The sequence below is a fragment of the Calidris pugnax genome, unplaced genomic scaffold (genome assembly GCF_001431845.1).
Source record: "Calidris pugnax isolate Ruff unplaced genomic scaffold, ASM143184v1 scaffold97, whole genome shotgun sequence".
Classification (NCBI taxonomy): Eukaryota; Metazoa; Chordata; class Aves; order Charadriiformes; family Scolopacidae; genus Calidris; species Calidris pugnax.
This window is the reverse complement of record NW_015090837.1, coordinates 1,128,287-1,143,900: the sequence shown is the minus strand read 5'-3', so window position 1 is coordinate 1,143,900 and position 15,614 is coordinate 1,128,287. Positions and strand designations below refer to the sequence as shown.

The 15,614-nt window shown below is 52.8% G+C and overlaps 1 protein-coding gene across 3 annotated transcripts in view; it reads left to right on the top strand.

The window, feature by feature from the left end:
* The window catches only part of LOC106887812 (protein CEPU-1), a 264,886-nt gene that overhangs the window by 218,097 nt on the left and 31,175 nt on the right, over nt 1–15,614 (top strand). For all 3 annotated transcript variants that reach the window (XM_014941558.1, XM_014941557.1, XM_014941556.1), the window contains one exon: nt 12,904–13,029. In XM_014941558.1, coding sequence (XP_014797044.1) covers nt 12,904–13,029 — 126 coding nt within the window. The remainder of the gene's footprint in view (nt 1–12,903; nt 13,030–15,614) is intronic.

The window sequence follows — 15,614 nt, the reverse complement described above, 5'->3', positions numbered from 1 at the left end:
CTTGATGATCTCTGAGGTCCCTTCCAACCACTACAATTCTGTGATTCTGTGAAATGGGAGGAGAAGGAGAATAGGAAGGAAGGGGTAAAAATAAGCCTTGGGTGGAAAGCAGATGGGGAATAGATGGTGCCGTTGATGAGGCCGGGCATTAGGAAGACAAATAGGGAAATTAAAGGATGCTCTGGGCGGGGAGAACTCCCCACGGCTTCCCCGGCGTCCTCGGAGGCACGAGGGTGGCCGAGGAGAAGGCTCCAGGGCTTCGTTGAGGAGAAATGGGAGATGTAGGAGCAGTCCTGCCGGAAAAGGAGAGAACAGCCCCCAGCCTGTTTGGGTTGAGAATGGGTAATGAAATTTTAATTGCTGCTCTGCTCCTCCATAGCCAGCCCCGTGGCTAATTAACCTCCCGGCTCCTGCGGCCCCATGGAAATACTGTGGTCTGGGAGCCATCCTGGTGCCTCTTCCATGGCTTCATGCTGGTGGAGCATCCATCTGAACGGCCTCTTTTGGGCCGTGTGCTCTTCAGGCTTCATTTCTCCATCCATGAAGCAGGGATAACACCGCTCCCTTATCTCAGTGGGGTGTTTTGACCATAGGGCTAATTAATGGCAGACCCCGAGACAGTGGAGGCAACGATGTGTCTCCAGGCATCTGCGGAAAATCCTTGTCCTCGGGGCCACGGGAGCTGGGGAAGGTGAATTAAGGCAGGAGAAACCAACCCAACCCACCACCCTTGCTGGACTTTGGGAGCTAAACCTTGCAGAATGCTCTTTTAAGGAGATTTGAAGGTGTGGGAAGGATGATGGGCATCATCACACGGGCTCTGGCTCGGTGGTGGTTGTTCTCCTGCTTGTTTCTGAGTTGATCCCTTGGGTTTGGGGCAGTCGGTGTGTTGGGTCAAGGTGGATGCCAACAAGGTGCCTTGGGGAGGGACCAGAAGAAGGATGTGCGAGGATGGGGGCTTGCAGAGGAGAGCATGCAAGAGCAGGACAGTGTAAAAAAAGTGACTAAGGGGAGGAGGAGTGGACCAGGGCAGCTTTGGGAAGGTGGGTCTGCCTCTGCCGGAGCGATGGATGGGTTTGGAAGTCTCTTGTGTTCCCGGGAGGAGCGGCAGCATCTGGAGGCACAAATCACCTCACCTGGTGGTTCATTTTGAACTGCTGGGCCTTGCTGACCTCCCACTTTATAAGCAGAAGAACAAAGGGTCTGGCCATAAGGAGCAGCCTCCAGACCACCTAATCAGAGAACAGCAGGGCCGTGCTCCCTGCCTGATCCATTAATTTGTCACCGGAGATCACGGCAAGAAGCCCAAGCAGAAGCGAAGGCTCTGGCTGGGAGCATGGGGAGGCGCCTGTGAGGGCTGGAGCTTGGGCAGGACAAGAGGAAATGGCCTCAAGTTGCACCAGAGGAGGTTCAGGCTGGATATTAGGAAAAATTTCTTCACTGAAAGGGTTCTCAGCCATTGGAATGGGCTGCCCAGGGAGTTGGTTGAGGCCCCATCCCTGGAGGTGTTCAAAAGCCGGGTTGATGTAGTGCTGGGAGGTCTGGTTTAGTGATGATGCTCCTTGTTTGTTGTGTGGGTGTCTATTTTTGTCAGTGAGGTTGACGGTTGGACAAGATGATCTTTGAGGTCCCTTCCAACCTAGAAGATTCTGTGATTCTGTGAAAAGGGCTGTTTGGGGACAAGAGGTGATGGCAATGGCACCTGTGGACTTATTTTTGTCGTCCAACCTTGTTCCCTGTGCCAGCAAGGGCAGCACATCCACCTCTTGCTCCCCATCACATCCCTGCCCTAAGGCGGGTGCCGGCGCGATGCCTAGAGGGAGTTTGTAAGTAGGGATGTCCAGGGGGACTGTGGAGCTCGTAGCCATCTGCTCTCTGCTTTTTCATGTGTTCGTGAAAAGCTCGTGGAGCTCGTTTTTCACGTGTTATCGCTCTGTACAAGTACCTGAAAGGAAGCTGTAGAGAGGCAGGGGTCGGTCTCTTCTTCCAAGCTACAGACGATAGGACAAGGGGTAATGGCTTCAAGTTGCGCCAGGGGAAGTTCAGGTTGGATATTAGGAAACATTTCTTTACTGCAAGGGCTGTCAGGCATTGGAATGGACTGCCCAGGGAGGTGGTGGAGTCACCATCCCTGGAGGGATTGAAGAAACGTGTAGACATGGCTCTTCAGGGCATGCTCTGGTGCCCAAGATGATTGGTTTGTGGTGGGATGTTGTGTGGGTGGGTGATGGTTTTGGTTTGGTTGTTGTTGTTGTGTGTTTAGGGGGTGGGTGGGGGTTTTCTTGTTTGTTTTTTGTGGTTGGACTCAATGATCTCTGAGAGGTCCCTTCCAACCACTACGATTCTGTGATTCTGTGGAGAGCCCCGTGGGGCCAAGGCTGTGTTTTCGTGTCCCAGAGGTAGAGCCCCTCGTGTGGTGGGGTCTGAGGGTGTAAAAGAGGGTCACGGAACGGCTTAGGTTGGAGTAGGGCAGCTCGGGAGAAGAGGAGGGATTTCACTGAATTTCACTGAATTTTTAGAGTTGGAAGGACCATAGAGATCATAGAATCATAGAATCATAGAATTGCCCAGGCCAGAAGGGACCTCCAAAGGTCATCTAGTCCCACCCCCCCGCAGTCAGCAGGGACACCCCCAACTAGACCAGGTTGCCCAGGGCCTCATCGAGCCTCACCTTGAATATCTCCAGATCATCTAGTCCAACTCCCCTGCTAAAGCAGGACCACCCAGAGCTTGTCAGAGCATGTTACTCAGGAGCATCCAGGTGGGGCTTGAAAATCTCCAAAGAAGGGGACTCCACGACCTCCAGGGCTCCCTCACCCTCACCCTGAAGAAGTTCTTCCTCATACTCAAGTGGAACCCTTTATGTTCCACCTTGTGCCCATTGCCCCTCGTCCTCTCACTGGCAAGGAGAGGACAGTTGGATAAATAGAGGCAGGGAGGACACAGAAGCCACAAATAGACTTCGGTTGCAACTCCATCAAAACTTGGGGCTCTCCTTTGGTTCCACATTAAGGCCGTGAATCTCGATGGGGATTTTTTTTGAAGTAAAAACCTGTCCAAGGCAGCGTTTTGGGAAGTGCTGCTCATCCCCGGGCAGGGGCGGCGCGGCTCCTGGAATTAGATTAGTGTCAGTGTGGAAAGTGTAATCATAAACACTCACTTTGTGCTGGAGTCGGGGGAGAAGAAGGGAGCACGAGCGCCAGAGCGCCGAGATAAGAACAAATATGCAAGAGTGCAGTGTGTTTTTAATGGAAGGGAGATTTATTTCTCCCGGTGTCTTTTTAAGCCTCTAGATAGATCATAAAAAAAAAAAAAAAACAAAACCCAACCCACACACAACCTGTCTGCCTGAAATAGCCGAAATATAATTTAAAGAGCATCATTTTAACTAATACTTCACTTCAGAGACACCTGCCCCGTATTCACTGGAGAGGCGGGCTGCGTTAGGAGCATCTGAGTCTTATCTTTGGAAAGGATGTTGGAGCTCCTTTGTTCCCCCAAGTCCCTTTTGATGGCTGAGGTGGCTGGGGACCGGTTCCTCGTGCTCAGTCCTCCACGTGATGCTCGTTCCTTGTGGGCCAGGGAGCTGGGGGACACAGGGAGAGCCCCCCACTCTGTGGGAGCCAGGCATGGCTGGGAGCAGGACCCGTGTGGCAAATGCAGGGCATGGCTTCTTGTCCTCTGGATGGTTTTGGGGGAGAGGAGCTGAGGCTTCCTGCTGAGTTTGGTGGGATGAAGTGTGGTGGTGGACCCGTCGATGAGGAATATCATGTAAACTTGCTGCTCGTTGGTTCAGGAGACTCCAGCTTGACTGGGAGCAGGTTGTCCAGGGAAGTCGTGGTTGCCCCATCCCTGGAGGGGTTCAAGGCCAGGTTGGAGGGGACTTGGAGCAACCTGCTCTAGAGGGAGGTGTCCCTGCCCAGGGCAGGGGGGTTGGAACTAGGTGATCTTTAAGGTCCCTTCCAACTCTAACCATTGTATGGTTTGCAGGCACATCCACTTGGGATGCAGAGTCTGAAGGAGATCGTGCATCTCGACGTACGTGAGCCCTAGATTCACACAGGAGGCAGGACTGTCCCTGTGCAGAAATTTCCTTCCCTGCAGTCCCTGTGACCACAGGTTCAGGGTATCTTATCACCTTGCACGCTGCTGTCTTTTTAATAAGCCTGCGAGGAAGAGACATGCTTGTCACTGTGTTGATAAAGAGAGATGAGACCCAAAGAGAAGGGAGCGTGTTGCCCAGGAGGAGCAGGGAGGGGTGCAGGCATCACACCATCCTTCTCTGCAGCTTAATGACCTGCAGCAGGGAGGCTTTTCCAAAATTAAAATTAAGAGAGACTCCACAAATCATGACTTTCTCCCGGGATGTGACCCCGTGGAGGAGAAGGTCCGATGGCATCACAGGGGCTGGTCCCAGAAAGCTCGGAGATGCTGGGTGGCTTTGTTCTGCTGGGGGACAGCTATGGAGCGTGGGGGCGAGCAGGAGGAGAGAGCTATTGTCAAATCCCTGGCTCGCCCTTCTCTGATCTGAAGTTCACTTGTAATATTTTCCTCGACTCGGGTTGCTAATGCGTTTTGTTCTCCAGAGTGCGCGTGGCCCGGCTTCCCGCGCAGCCTTTAATTAGTTTCTGGATGATGACATCTCCGCTGAGAATCATCTCGCCGTGTCCCTCCGATCTCGGGGGGAGATAAAGGAATCTAATAAAGACATTCAGCATTTCGAGGTGATGGGTTTGACAAGCTTTGTATTAACGAGAAGTCGTGTTCAAACTTTTGTCGGGCGCCCTCGGCGCGCCAGGGCTTGTCCCCACGCGGGGGACTTTTCTCCTGGGGGTCTGGTGGAGCCTCCAGAGGTGCCTTGGTGGGACGAGAGGGGCAGAGATGGGGTCCCTGTGTCCCCGCGGGGGTGAGATGGAGTCACCATGGGTTTGATGGTCACTGTGAGAGAGGCCGTCGTGCCACGAGGAGAGGTGTCAGTAATACTGGAGAAAGATGATGGAAATGTCACAAGGTTTCAAGATCCTTCAATTTTCTGCTCTTTCTGAGGTGTCGCTTGACTTGTTGGGGGGAATCCCAGGTGGCTCAGGGTGCCAAAACTGGGAACTAGATCCTGTCTCCATGTGTGGAGCTGAAAATGAGAGCTGTCTAGACAGGGAGCTGAACGGCCCAACAGTCCTTTTTTGTCTGCATTTCTTCACAAGACAGGGAGCTGAACGGCCCAACAGTCCTTGTTTGTCTGCATTTCTTCATGGTTGGCAATGCAAGGCCTTTACTTGTTCTTCTTTCTTTTTTTCCCCCCTTTTTTTCAGTTGTTATCATTATGCTCATTTTTAGAGTCCAAAGCAGTGCCATAGCTTCCTTGGGGTATCATACAGTGAAAGCAGAACTCGAGGTGGACCTGCTTTGCCAGGGAGGTTGGACTTAGATGATCTCCAGAGGTCCCTTCCAACCCCATGTGATTGTGTGAAACCTGAATGCTGGATTCTGCCAGCTCTGTAGAGCTACTTATTAATAACCAAACTCTTGCTTGATTTCCCCAAAGATGTGGGTCTTGCTGTCAGGTCTTTCTTCCTTTTTTTTTGTGGTAGGAAAAAGAGATGTAGGTCCCTTCAGGGGGGTCAAATCCAGCCAGGCAGCACCCTGGCTCTTCTGGATCCAGGTTAGGTGACCCAGCCCCATCCGAATTCTTTCTAACTTCAAAATTTTTAGTGATGATGCTCCTTGTTTGTTGTGTGGGTGTCTATTTTTGTCAAAGTTAGGTTGACGGTTGGACAAGATGATCTTTAAGGTCCCTTCCAACCTAGAAGATTCTGTGGAAGTCAGGAAGAAGTCCTTGTCCTGGAGCCCCAGCTCTCCTTTGGTGCCGTGTTTATTCTGGCAGTAGGAGCCCGGCTGATTTATGCTGTCGTAAGTGGAATCAGATTGAGCTCCCTTTTGGCACTTAGCTATAAAGTTTGTCTGCAGGAACCCTGCTGCTTATGCGGTGAATTATACCCGCGTTCACAAATACTTTACTAATGAATGATTGGAAACGTCTTGTTTCCCCCCCCCTCCTCCTCTGAGTTACGACGCCGCCGTGCCGCGGAACCTGCTGCAGAGAAAGGCATAAAAAATTCCCCGTCCTCCAAGCTGGGGAGAGCTTTCCCTGCAACCTTCCTTACTGGGGAAATCATTTAGACACATCTCGGTGCCGTATGACACGTCTCATTACGCCCGGCTTTAAAAGGAGCAATTGCCATTAGTTATTTATTAATTGCTTATTAAGGTCGTTACGTATGTCCTCTTCGTTTCCAGGCTGCTTTCTTCACGGCTTTGGCTGCCGCTGGCTTGGGCGCAGGGGGTGGCTTGGTCCTCAACCTGGGGTGCCAGCAGGGAAAAGGGGGAATTTGGGCAAACCCAAGGTGGGATCTGCACCTGGAACTGTAAGGTTTTTATAGACGAGCCTATCTGACTGAGCAGCGCAGCTGGAAAAAGGTGCTGAGGCTCTCTTTGCCCCTCCTCGCACCCCACGGACTTCTTGAAGCTGCGTTGGTGTGATGGAAGGATGCTCGCTGCTTTTCCTCTTAATTATGATTGTGTTCGAGCAGCACAACCTGATTGAAAAGCCCATTATAATCCACCCGTCGTTGGAGGCGCAGGTGTCTCCCTTTGCTCTCCGCCTGCCTTTAAAAGGCAGAAGGGCTTTGACCACAAAAAATGGAGAAGGTGGAGCTCTGTACCTTCTCCTGACCCGGCAGCTGCTGCTGGAGGAGGGAAAACTGCTCTGGAGGAGTTGGATGGGAGCCCAAGGTGGGGGTCCCTGCCTTGCCCCCCATCCCAATCTGGCTTTGGAGGACTGTGGCTCGAGTGCTGTGTCCAGTTTTGGGCCCCCTACCACAAGAGGGACATTGAGGTGCTGGAGCGGGTCCAGAGAAGGGCAACGAAGCTGGTGAGGGGTCTGGAGAATAAGTCTGATGAGGAGAGGCTGAGGGAGCTGGGGGTGTTCAGTCTGGGGAAGAGGAGGCTGAGGGGAGACCTTATAGCTCTGTACAAGTACCTGAAAGGAAGGAAGGGCTGAGTTGTCCCGGTTTGGGGGTGAAAACCCACTCGTGGTGTTCGTTTTGGGGGACCTTTGACAGATGTTTCTGGGTTTAACTCTGGGTTTAACTCTTCTTCCAAGCTACGGACGATAGGACAAGGGGTAATGGCTTCAAGTTGCACCAGGGGAAGTTCAGGTTGGCTATTAGGAACCATTTCTTTACTGCAAGGGTTGTCAGGCATTGGAATGGGCTGCCCAGGGAGGTGGTGGAGTCACCATCCCTGGAGGGATTGAAGAAACGTGTAGACATGGCTCTTCAGGGCATGCTCTAGTGCCCAAGGTTATTGGTTTGTGGTGGGATGTTGTGTGGGTGGGTGATGGTTTTGGTTTGGTTGTTGTTGTTGTGTGTTTAGGGGGTGGGTGGTGGGGGTGGGGTTTTTTTGTTGTTTTTTTGGCTTTTTTGGTTTTTTTTGTGGTTGGACTCGATGATCTCTGAGGTCCCTTCCAACCACTACGATTCTGTGATTGATTCTGTGACCCCTCTGTTGCTGTGACGGGAGCGTTGGGCTCTCTCCAACTCGTAGCATTGACACAAACAGCTCTGGGGGACCCGTGGCTCCCCCTCCCCAAGTCCCGGAGGTGGGACGGGTGGCAGCAACACTCTGTAGAACACGGGGAAGTCTTTGGGTGACAGCAGTAAGGGGCTGTGATTAAAAGCAGCCTGATGTTCAGGAAGCTGCCGGCGCGCATCCCAGATCGCCCGCAGAACGGCGAGGCTGAAACCTCCCTCTTTTTCTTTCCTGGAGACGCTTTTATAGCTGTTCTTTGTTGTTTCCTTTGATCTGGAGCAGATGTTGCTTGTGCTGGAAGATGGAGGTTTGCATGTTTTATGAGGAGGGGAAGGAAGGCGCTTGCCGGGCTTACCGGGAGAGCTGCTGCCAATCCTGGGCTCAAATCCCACTCCAGAAGGGATTTGCAGAGCTGGAAAGGTGGGACAGGTTGTTTCTACACTACTTGCCTGGCCCCCAAAACCAGGTAGAAAGGAGGTAGTTAAGCCGAAAAAATTAAAATACTTGGTTCCTCCTTGCAGGCACCCAACTCACTGAGGCTCATCTGAGGTCTCCTTGCCTGTTTCTGGTGGAGACGTTGCTCTGGGTCCACACTCCTCTATTCAGGGGTCTCCTTGCCTCCTGCCTGATGTGTGGCTGAAATTTGGGGTGCCCAGCCATGGGGGACGTGGTGTTGGGGAGAGGGAAGCATGGGTGGCAGCATGGTCATGGCACACAAGGAAGGTGGCTGGGGAAGGAATGATGACAGGAGATGGGCCGGGTTGGATGGAGCTTTGAGCAACCTGGTCTGGTGGGAGGTGTCCTTGCCCAGGGCAGGGGGTTGGAAGGAGATGATCTTCAAGGTCTCTTCCAACCCAAACCATTCTATGAAGGGGGGGGTTGATCTTTAAGATCTCTTCCAACCCAAACCATTCTATGAAGGGGGAGGGGGGGTTGATCTTTAAGGTCTCTTCCAACCCAAACCATTCTATGATTCATTGGATGGCATGGCCAAGGGGTACGTGCATGAGGATGCCTGAGCTTTTACATCTGTATTGGCTCTGGGAGGGCTGGTTGGAGGTGAAAACGCGGCGGGGACGCAGTCTGGAGGGTGTCTGTGCGCCAGGGAACGTATCTGTGTAGGCAAGTGCATATGCTTGGATCCATAAAGACATCTATCACCTGACTGAACACCCTGAACGTGTAACGCGCCATATGGTTTGCTTAAATATTTAAACAAGCTGCTGTTTTCCCTCCTGGGGACTCGGTGTTCGAGTCTGGGCAAACTGGGGACATGCCCTGGTGACCTGCAGGAGGTCTTCAGAGGCTGGGAGCAGCCCAAAGACCTTTCCCATCATCATGGCAAGGAAAAGCTTGGGGTGGGGGGAGGAATGAAGGAGTCAGATTGATAGAAACCAGCCCATCTCTGGGGCAATCTGTGCCGTGTCACCGGAGCAGCTTGGCCAACGCTGCCATGTTTAATCCCCGGTGAGCAAGAGCGATGCTCAACACCCAAGGACTGCCCGTGAGGAGAGGGTTCCCCTCTGGGAAGCCTGCATTTATTTAGCTTTATTTATTTATTCCTTCCCAGAGGGGCACGGCTCCATCTGCGCCCCGGCGTTCGGCAGGAGAAATCTCTCCTCTGCCCCATTGCTGTGGAGATGCCACCCGAGGGGGGATGTGTTTTAATGCCAGGGGAACGGGACCACCAATGACCATTAAATAATATTTAAGATATACTGGGCAATCACTTATTTATTCAGGTTTCCCTCCCTGGCTTGGTATAAAAGCCTTCCAACATACCTGTTCCCTCTCCAGAAAGGCGTTTTAAATAGTGCGTGCGGTTAATTATTCAAACGTTTAATTAGCATACAATAACTGTCGTGTTAAATCTCTACCGCCGCGCGTTTAATTGAAGGGTTAGCTAACGACTTCGCTGACGTGGTCGCTCTGCTTTACATCCCCAGCCCGTTCCTGCCTCCTCTTGTCCCAGTAAATCGCCGATTCCTGAGGGCAGGGGCAGGGGGGGGTGTTTTTTCCCCAGCAAAGGGGTGGTTTGAGTTGGTTTTACTCTTTTTGGAGAGTGTTGCAGTCTCTCCCATTGCCCTCCCAAGCAGCGACGCAATTAGGTCTCCTCCTCTGCCTGCTCGGAGGAGGATGTAAGACTCCTGTTTGGGGAAATCCAAGTTTAATTTTGTTTTAATTACGTTTTCGACTCCGGTCAGTGGATTGGATTGCAGATTTATTTTATTTTTTTGTGTGTGTCTCTCGCCTTTTGGGGGTGCAAATCCGTGTGTGCGTGGTACCAAAGCCTGACTTGGGTTCTTTTTTGGGTTGAGCTGTGCAAAAACACGCTGAAGTGGGTTGAGGTGGACTCAGGAGCTGAAAACCTCAGGAAGGTTCCTCTGTGGTTTAACGAGCGTCGCGTTGAAGGTGATAGCTCTGGTTTTACCAGGACGTAGGGCTGGAAGCTCTTGCTTCTTTGCAGGTGGTGGAGGGCATTTCACTGCTCCTTCACTTGTCTCTTCTCCCAAATGTCAGAGGTGAGACCTCCTCCTATTTTCCATGTCCAAACCCTAAGCTCCATCCTTTAGATCACACACGGATTTCCTGGCTAGTTGTCCCCAGAACGGGGCAATCAGAGCGCCGTTGTAATTAATTACAGCTCCTCAGTGATCTACCAGCATCTCCCAGCTCCCTGTGGGCAGCTGGTCCCAGGAGGCACCTCCTGGCCCCTTTCGCTGGGCTTAATGACACTGATGCATATTAATATTTCTTCGTGGTGCCCTCCCCTGTCCTGCCCCAGAGCCCCCACCGCTCGGGGAGCGTCTGATCCCTACTTGTCCTCGGGTTGCATGATTAGCAGATTAGCCGTGGTGCCCAAAGCTGCAAAAAAAATGAACTCCCAGAAGCCCTTCAAAACAGAGAATAATTCATTACCCACCTTGATTTCCACTTAAAATGTACTTTAACTACACTTCCAACTACAAACCCTAAATCACCCTCATGTTCACAAAAAAAATCCATCATTTTTTATTTTATTGCCCGGCACTGGCATGACATAATCCCTTGCAGAGCCTCTTGGAGTGCTTTACGGATCAATAAATTACTTACCTGCACACAGAGGCAGTGCCTGCAAGGCCATGGCAGTCATTCCAGCTGGGAGCAGCTGGGAAATGGGAAGAGCAGGGAAGGGATAGAATCATAGGATGGTTTGGGTTGGAAGGGACCTCAAAGATCATGGAGTTCCAACCCCCCTGCCCTGGGCAGGGACACCTCCCACCAGAGCAGGTTGCTCAAGGCCACATCCAGCCTGGCCTTGAACCCCTCCAGGGATGGGGCATCCACAGCTTCCCTGGGCAACCTGTTCCAGTGTCTCACCACCCTTAGAGTAGATCCCTCTGATCATCTTCGTGGCCCTCTGCTGCCCCTGTTCCAGCTGGTCCATGTCCTTTCTGTGTTGAGGACTCCAAAGCTGGACACAGAGCTCCAGGTGGGGTCTCACCAGAGTAGCGGGGCAGGATCACCTCCCAAGACCTGCTGGCCACACTTCTCCTGATGCAGCCCAGGACACGGTTGGCTCTCTCATCCATGAGCGCCCCCAAGTCCTTCTCCCCAGGGCCGCTCTCCAGCCATTCTCCACCCAACCTGGATTTGTGCCTGGGGTTGCCACGTCTCCAGGTGCAGGACCCTGCGCTTGGCTTGGTTGAACCTCATGCAATTTGCACAGGCCCACCTCTCCAGCCTGTCCAGGTCCCTCTGGATGGCATCCCTTCCCTCCAGCGTGTCAACTGCGCCACCAAGCTTGGTGTCATAATGCTCGGGATGGGGGTCCCGAGTCAGGATTAAGGGTGCTGCGATGGTCCTGCAGTCCTGCAGGACTGCAAAAAGAGCTGCAAGCCTTGTGCGTGCTTTGGGTGCTCTGGTTGGGTCCCCTCTTAGGGTCTTGTCCCCTTGTATCCGACCTGCTCCTGGATGTTCATGGTGGCATCACCATGGCTTTCGTCCCCATTGAATTCCCCTTCCTTTGCATGGTGGTAGACCTTAGAAGTTTCTGGGTAGACTTGTCTTCGTGTCCAGCTCCTCTTGGTACTTTTCTGGTTGGAAGGGCAGGACAGAGAGCCTGCAGGAGTGCAGAAAGAGCTGCAAGCCTTGTGTGTGATTTGGGTGCTCTGGTTGGGCCCCCTCTTAGGGTCTTGTCCCCTTGTATCCGACCTGCTCCTGGATGTTCATGGTGGCATCACCATGGCTTTCGTCCCCATTGAATTCCCCTTCCTTTGCATCGTGGTAGACCTTAGAGGCTCCTGGGTAGACTTGTCTTCGTGTCCAGCTCCTCTCGGTGCTTTTCTGGTTGGAAGGGCAGGACAGAGAGCCTGCAGGAGTGCAGAAAGAGCTGCAAGCCTTGTGTGTGATTTGGGTGCTCTGGTTGGGCCCCCTCTTAGGGTCTTGTCCCCTTGTATCCGACCTGCTCCTGGATGTTCATGGTGGCATCACCATGGCTTTCGTCCCCATTGAATTCCCCTTCCTTTGCATGGTGGTAGACCTTAGAAGTTTCTTGTCCTCTTCATGCCCAGCTCCTCCTGGTGCTTTTCTGGTTGGAAGGGCAGGACGGAGAGCCTGCAGGAGTGCAGAAAGATCTGCAAGCCTTATGTGTGCTTTGGGTGCTCTGGTTGGGTCCCCTCTTAGGGTCTTGTCCCCTTGTATCCAACCTGCTCCTGGATGTTCATGGTGGCATCACCATGGCTTTCGTCCCCATTGAATTCCCCTTCCTTTGCATGGTGGTAGACCTTAGAAGTTTCTGGGTAGACTTGTCTTCGTGTCCAGCTCCTCTTGGTACTTTTCTGGTTGGAAGGGCAGGACAGAGAGCCTGCAGGAGTGCAGAAAGAGCTGCAAGCCTTGTGTGTGCTTTGGGTGCTCTTGTGCTGGGAGCACTTGGTGCCTTTGGGGGAGTTTGGAGGGGGTGGGTGCTGGTTTCCCAGTAGGACACTGCTATACTGGAAAGGGTTCATCATGGCTGGAGGACAGGATGAGTAGTGGAATTGGGGTGGGGAAAGGAGGATTGTCTTGCAGATGATGGAGGTGCTGAGGAGGGGCTGTCTCGAGCCTCCCTAAAATGACTGAATCCCCTCTGGCCACAATTTCTTCCCCCTCCAACCCTGTCTTCTCCATCCCTGCCTTTCCCCTGTGTGTTCCTGTCAAGTTGTATGAGTCTGATGGGCTACTGCATGGCTTGTGGAGGTGGAGGGAGGGAGGGAGGAAATCCAACCACCTTCCCCCACGGTTTGAGATTTGAGTCGGCGGCGTTTTCATTTCATTTCCCTCTTGGTTTGCCCGCAGTGTCTCCGAAAATCACCGAGATCTCTTCTGACATCTCCATCAACGAGGGCGGCAACGTCAGCCTCACCTGCATAGCCACGGGCAGGCCAGATCCCACAATCACCTGGAGACACATCTCGCCCAAAGGTAAGAGCCAAAATTTACTCAAAATATTCCAGGAGGGGGTGGGGGGGTTGCATCACCATCTGCGAGCGTCGTTGGCTGGTTTACCTCGTGGTGGGCACCAAAAAGATGTGACTTAATGCAGGAGTTGATGATTTTTGGTGGAGAATGGTCTACCTTGGTGGTCTGGGAAGAGGAGGTTATGGTTTTGCTGGTGTGGAGGGCTGGCAGTGGGTACCAGGTTGGGGTTTTGTTGTGATTGGAGACTGAATTGTGTGCATCTGACCCCATTTTGAGAAGTTTCCGGGGAATTCTCGCGCGTCGCTTCAAAGGAGGACTTGTAAATAGTGCAAATGAGCAGGAAAACACGCAGAGCATTAATTGGTGGCCTTGTTAATTGGTAAGCAAAACCTGAGCAGAACGGCGTGGGTGTGACTGCTGGGAAGCCAATTCCCAGACGTGCCCGTTGGGAAGCCCCGTTCTCTCAGAGCCCTTTCCCAGCTGGTTTTTTGGCATTTGTTTTGCGTTGCGTTGACCCGGTGACCGTGAGGTTCTCCCCAGTGAGATCTGGGAGGGAGGGGTGGGGGCTTGGGGTGGGCTGAGCCATCTGGCCGAGGGGCAGTGCCCGTCTCAGATCCCATCTAAGCGCTTGTGTTCACCCTTGGTCATCTTCCCTGAGTTTTTTTTCCCCATGGAATGTTGTCCCAGAGACAACTGCCTCGAGTCCTCCTGGAGGACACCCCGGTGGGGCTGTCTGGTGGCCAAAGGAGACGTCGTAGTGGCAGCAGTGATGGATGGCACCACATCTGCTCCCTCTCTTCGGCTGCCTGACGACGGCTGCCGTGTCTCAGTGCAGCTCCATTGATTTTTTTTTTATTTTATTTTATTTTTTTTAAGCTATTTGTCGGTGCCGTAGCAAACTGCTGGGCTGGATCCATCACTCTCTGGAGCCCAGGCAGAGAGGGAGCCGAGTCGGTGGCATCTCAACCCCTTCCCTTGACAGGAGCCTCTTGTCAAAGAAACGTTCCTCCTCCCCGGCGCGCGTGTTGGCTTGTTCTGCCTTGGGTGGTGGTGCCTCCGAGATGGTCACCTTCGCTTGGGGTCTGTGCGTGGACAGATGATGAAATGCAGGGCTGGGATCCGCGTGGTCCTCTCCAGCCCCCCGAGCATCTCTCGGTGGCATCTGCTGTCACTGTAGCTGTCACCATCCGGTGGCATTGATGGTTGAGGCAGGCCAGGTGCTCCCACCTTGAAGCCTTTTCTTCTTTCTCCTCTTCCCCTTGTCTACCCTGACAGGGTGTTTTTATCTCATTTGCTGCGTGTTTTTTCCATACATCTTATTTTTCCCCCAGCTCAACTCTTCTTCCCACATCCCCAGGACCCTCCTCTTCCTCTCCCGTGCCCTTCACTGCCTTCTCCTGCGTGCCATCCATCCTTTCCTAACCGGGCTCCTGGATTACAGAATCACAGAATCTTCTAGGTTGGAAGGGACCTTCAAGATCATCTTGTCCAACCGTCAACCTGACTGACAAAAATAGACACCCACACAACAAACAAGGAGCATCATCACTAAACCAGACCTCCCAGCACTACATCAACCCGTCTTTTGAACACCTCCAGGGATGGGGCCTCAACCCCCTCCCTGGGCAGCCCATTCCAATGCCTGAGAACCCTTTCAGTGAAAAAATTGTTCCTAATATCCAGCCTGAACCTTCCCTGGGGCAACTTGAGGCCATTTCCTCTTGTCCTGTCGCCTGTGACTTGAGAAAAGAGACCGACCCCCATCTCTCTACACCCTCCTTTCAGGGAGTTGGAGAGAGCAAGAAGGTCTCCCCTCAGCCTCCTCTTCTCCAGGCTGAACACCCCCAGCTCCCTCAGCCGCTCCTCATAAGACTTATTCTCCAGACCCCTCACCAGCTTTGTCGCCCTTCTCTGGACCCGCTCCAGCCCCTCAATGTCTTTTTTATGGTAGGGGGCCCAAAACTGGACACAGTGCTCAAGGTGAGATTAGGATGCCTCTGTCTTTGGCCAGGGCTATTTTCCATGTTTGCTGCCATCCAGCAGGTTTCTTTCCCCCGGGGAATCTTTACCTTGCGCTTGAACCAGATGTTTCCATTTTACTTAGGACTTAGCTGCTATGGAAACTGAGGATGCACCAGGAGAGGAAGAGTGAGCTAATCAGAAATTACCTGTGGCGCCGTGTAATTTGCAAGCTGTTTTAAATACAATTAGATTTTTTTTTTTTTTTGGGGGGGTGTGATTAGGCATTCTGCTTGCAAAACTCGAAAGGGAGTGAGCGACGGCTGAGATTTACTGGAGCCTGGCCTCCCGCTGGTGGAGGGTGCTGAGCCCAGAGGTGGCCCGAGACAACTTTGGTGGCTGCTGTCCCCTTTCCTCAGCTCCTCTATTTCTCTCTCAGGGTCTGCCAAGCCACTGGGGAGCTGGGGGGGGACCTCAACTTCTCCATTTTGCATTCCAAGCACATCACGAGGAGGATTGGAAGCGTGGGGACTGCAACAAGAGCCAGGGCAGGTCCTATAGCAGCTGCCGTGGTGGCAGCCCATCCCCTGGTAGGATATACTCTAATTTGGAGAGGCAGGAGCCCCCCG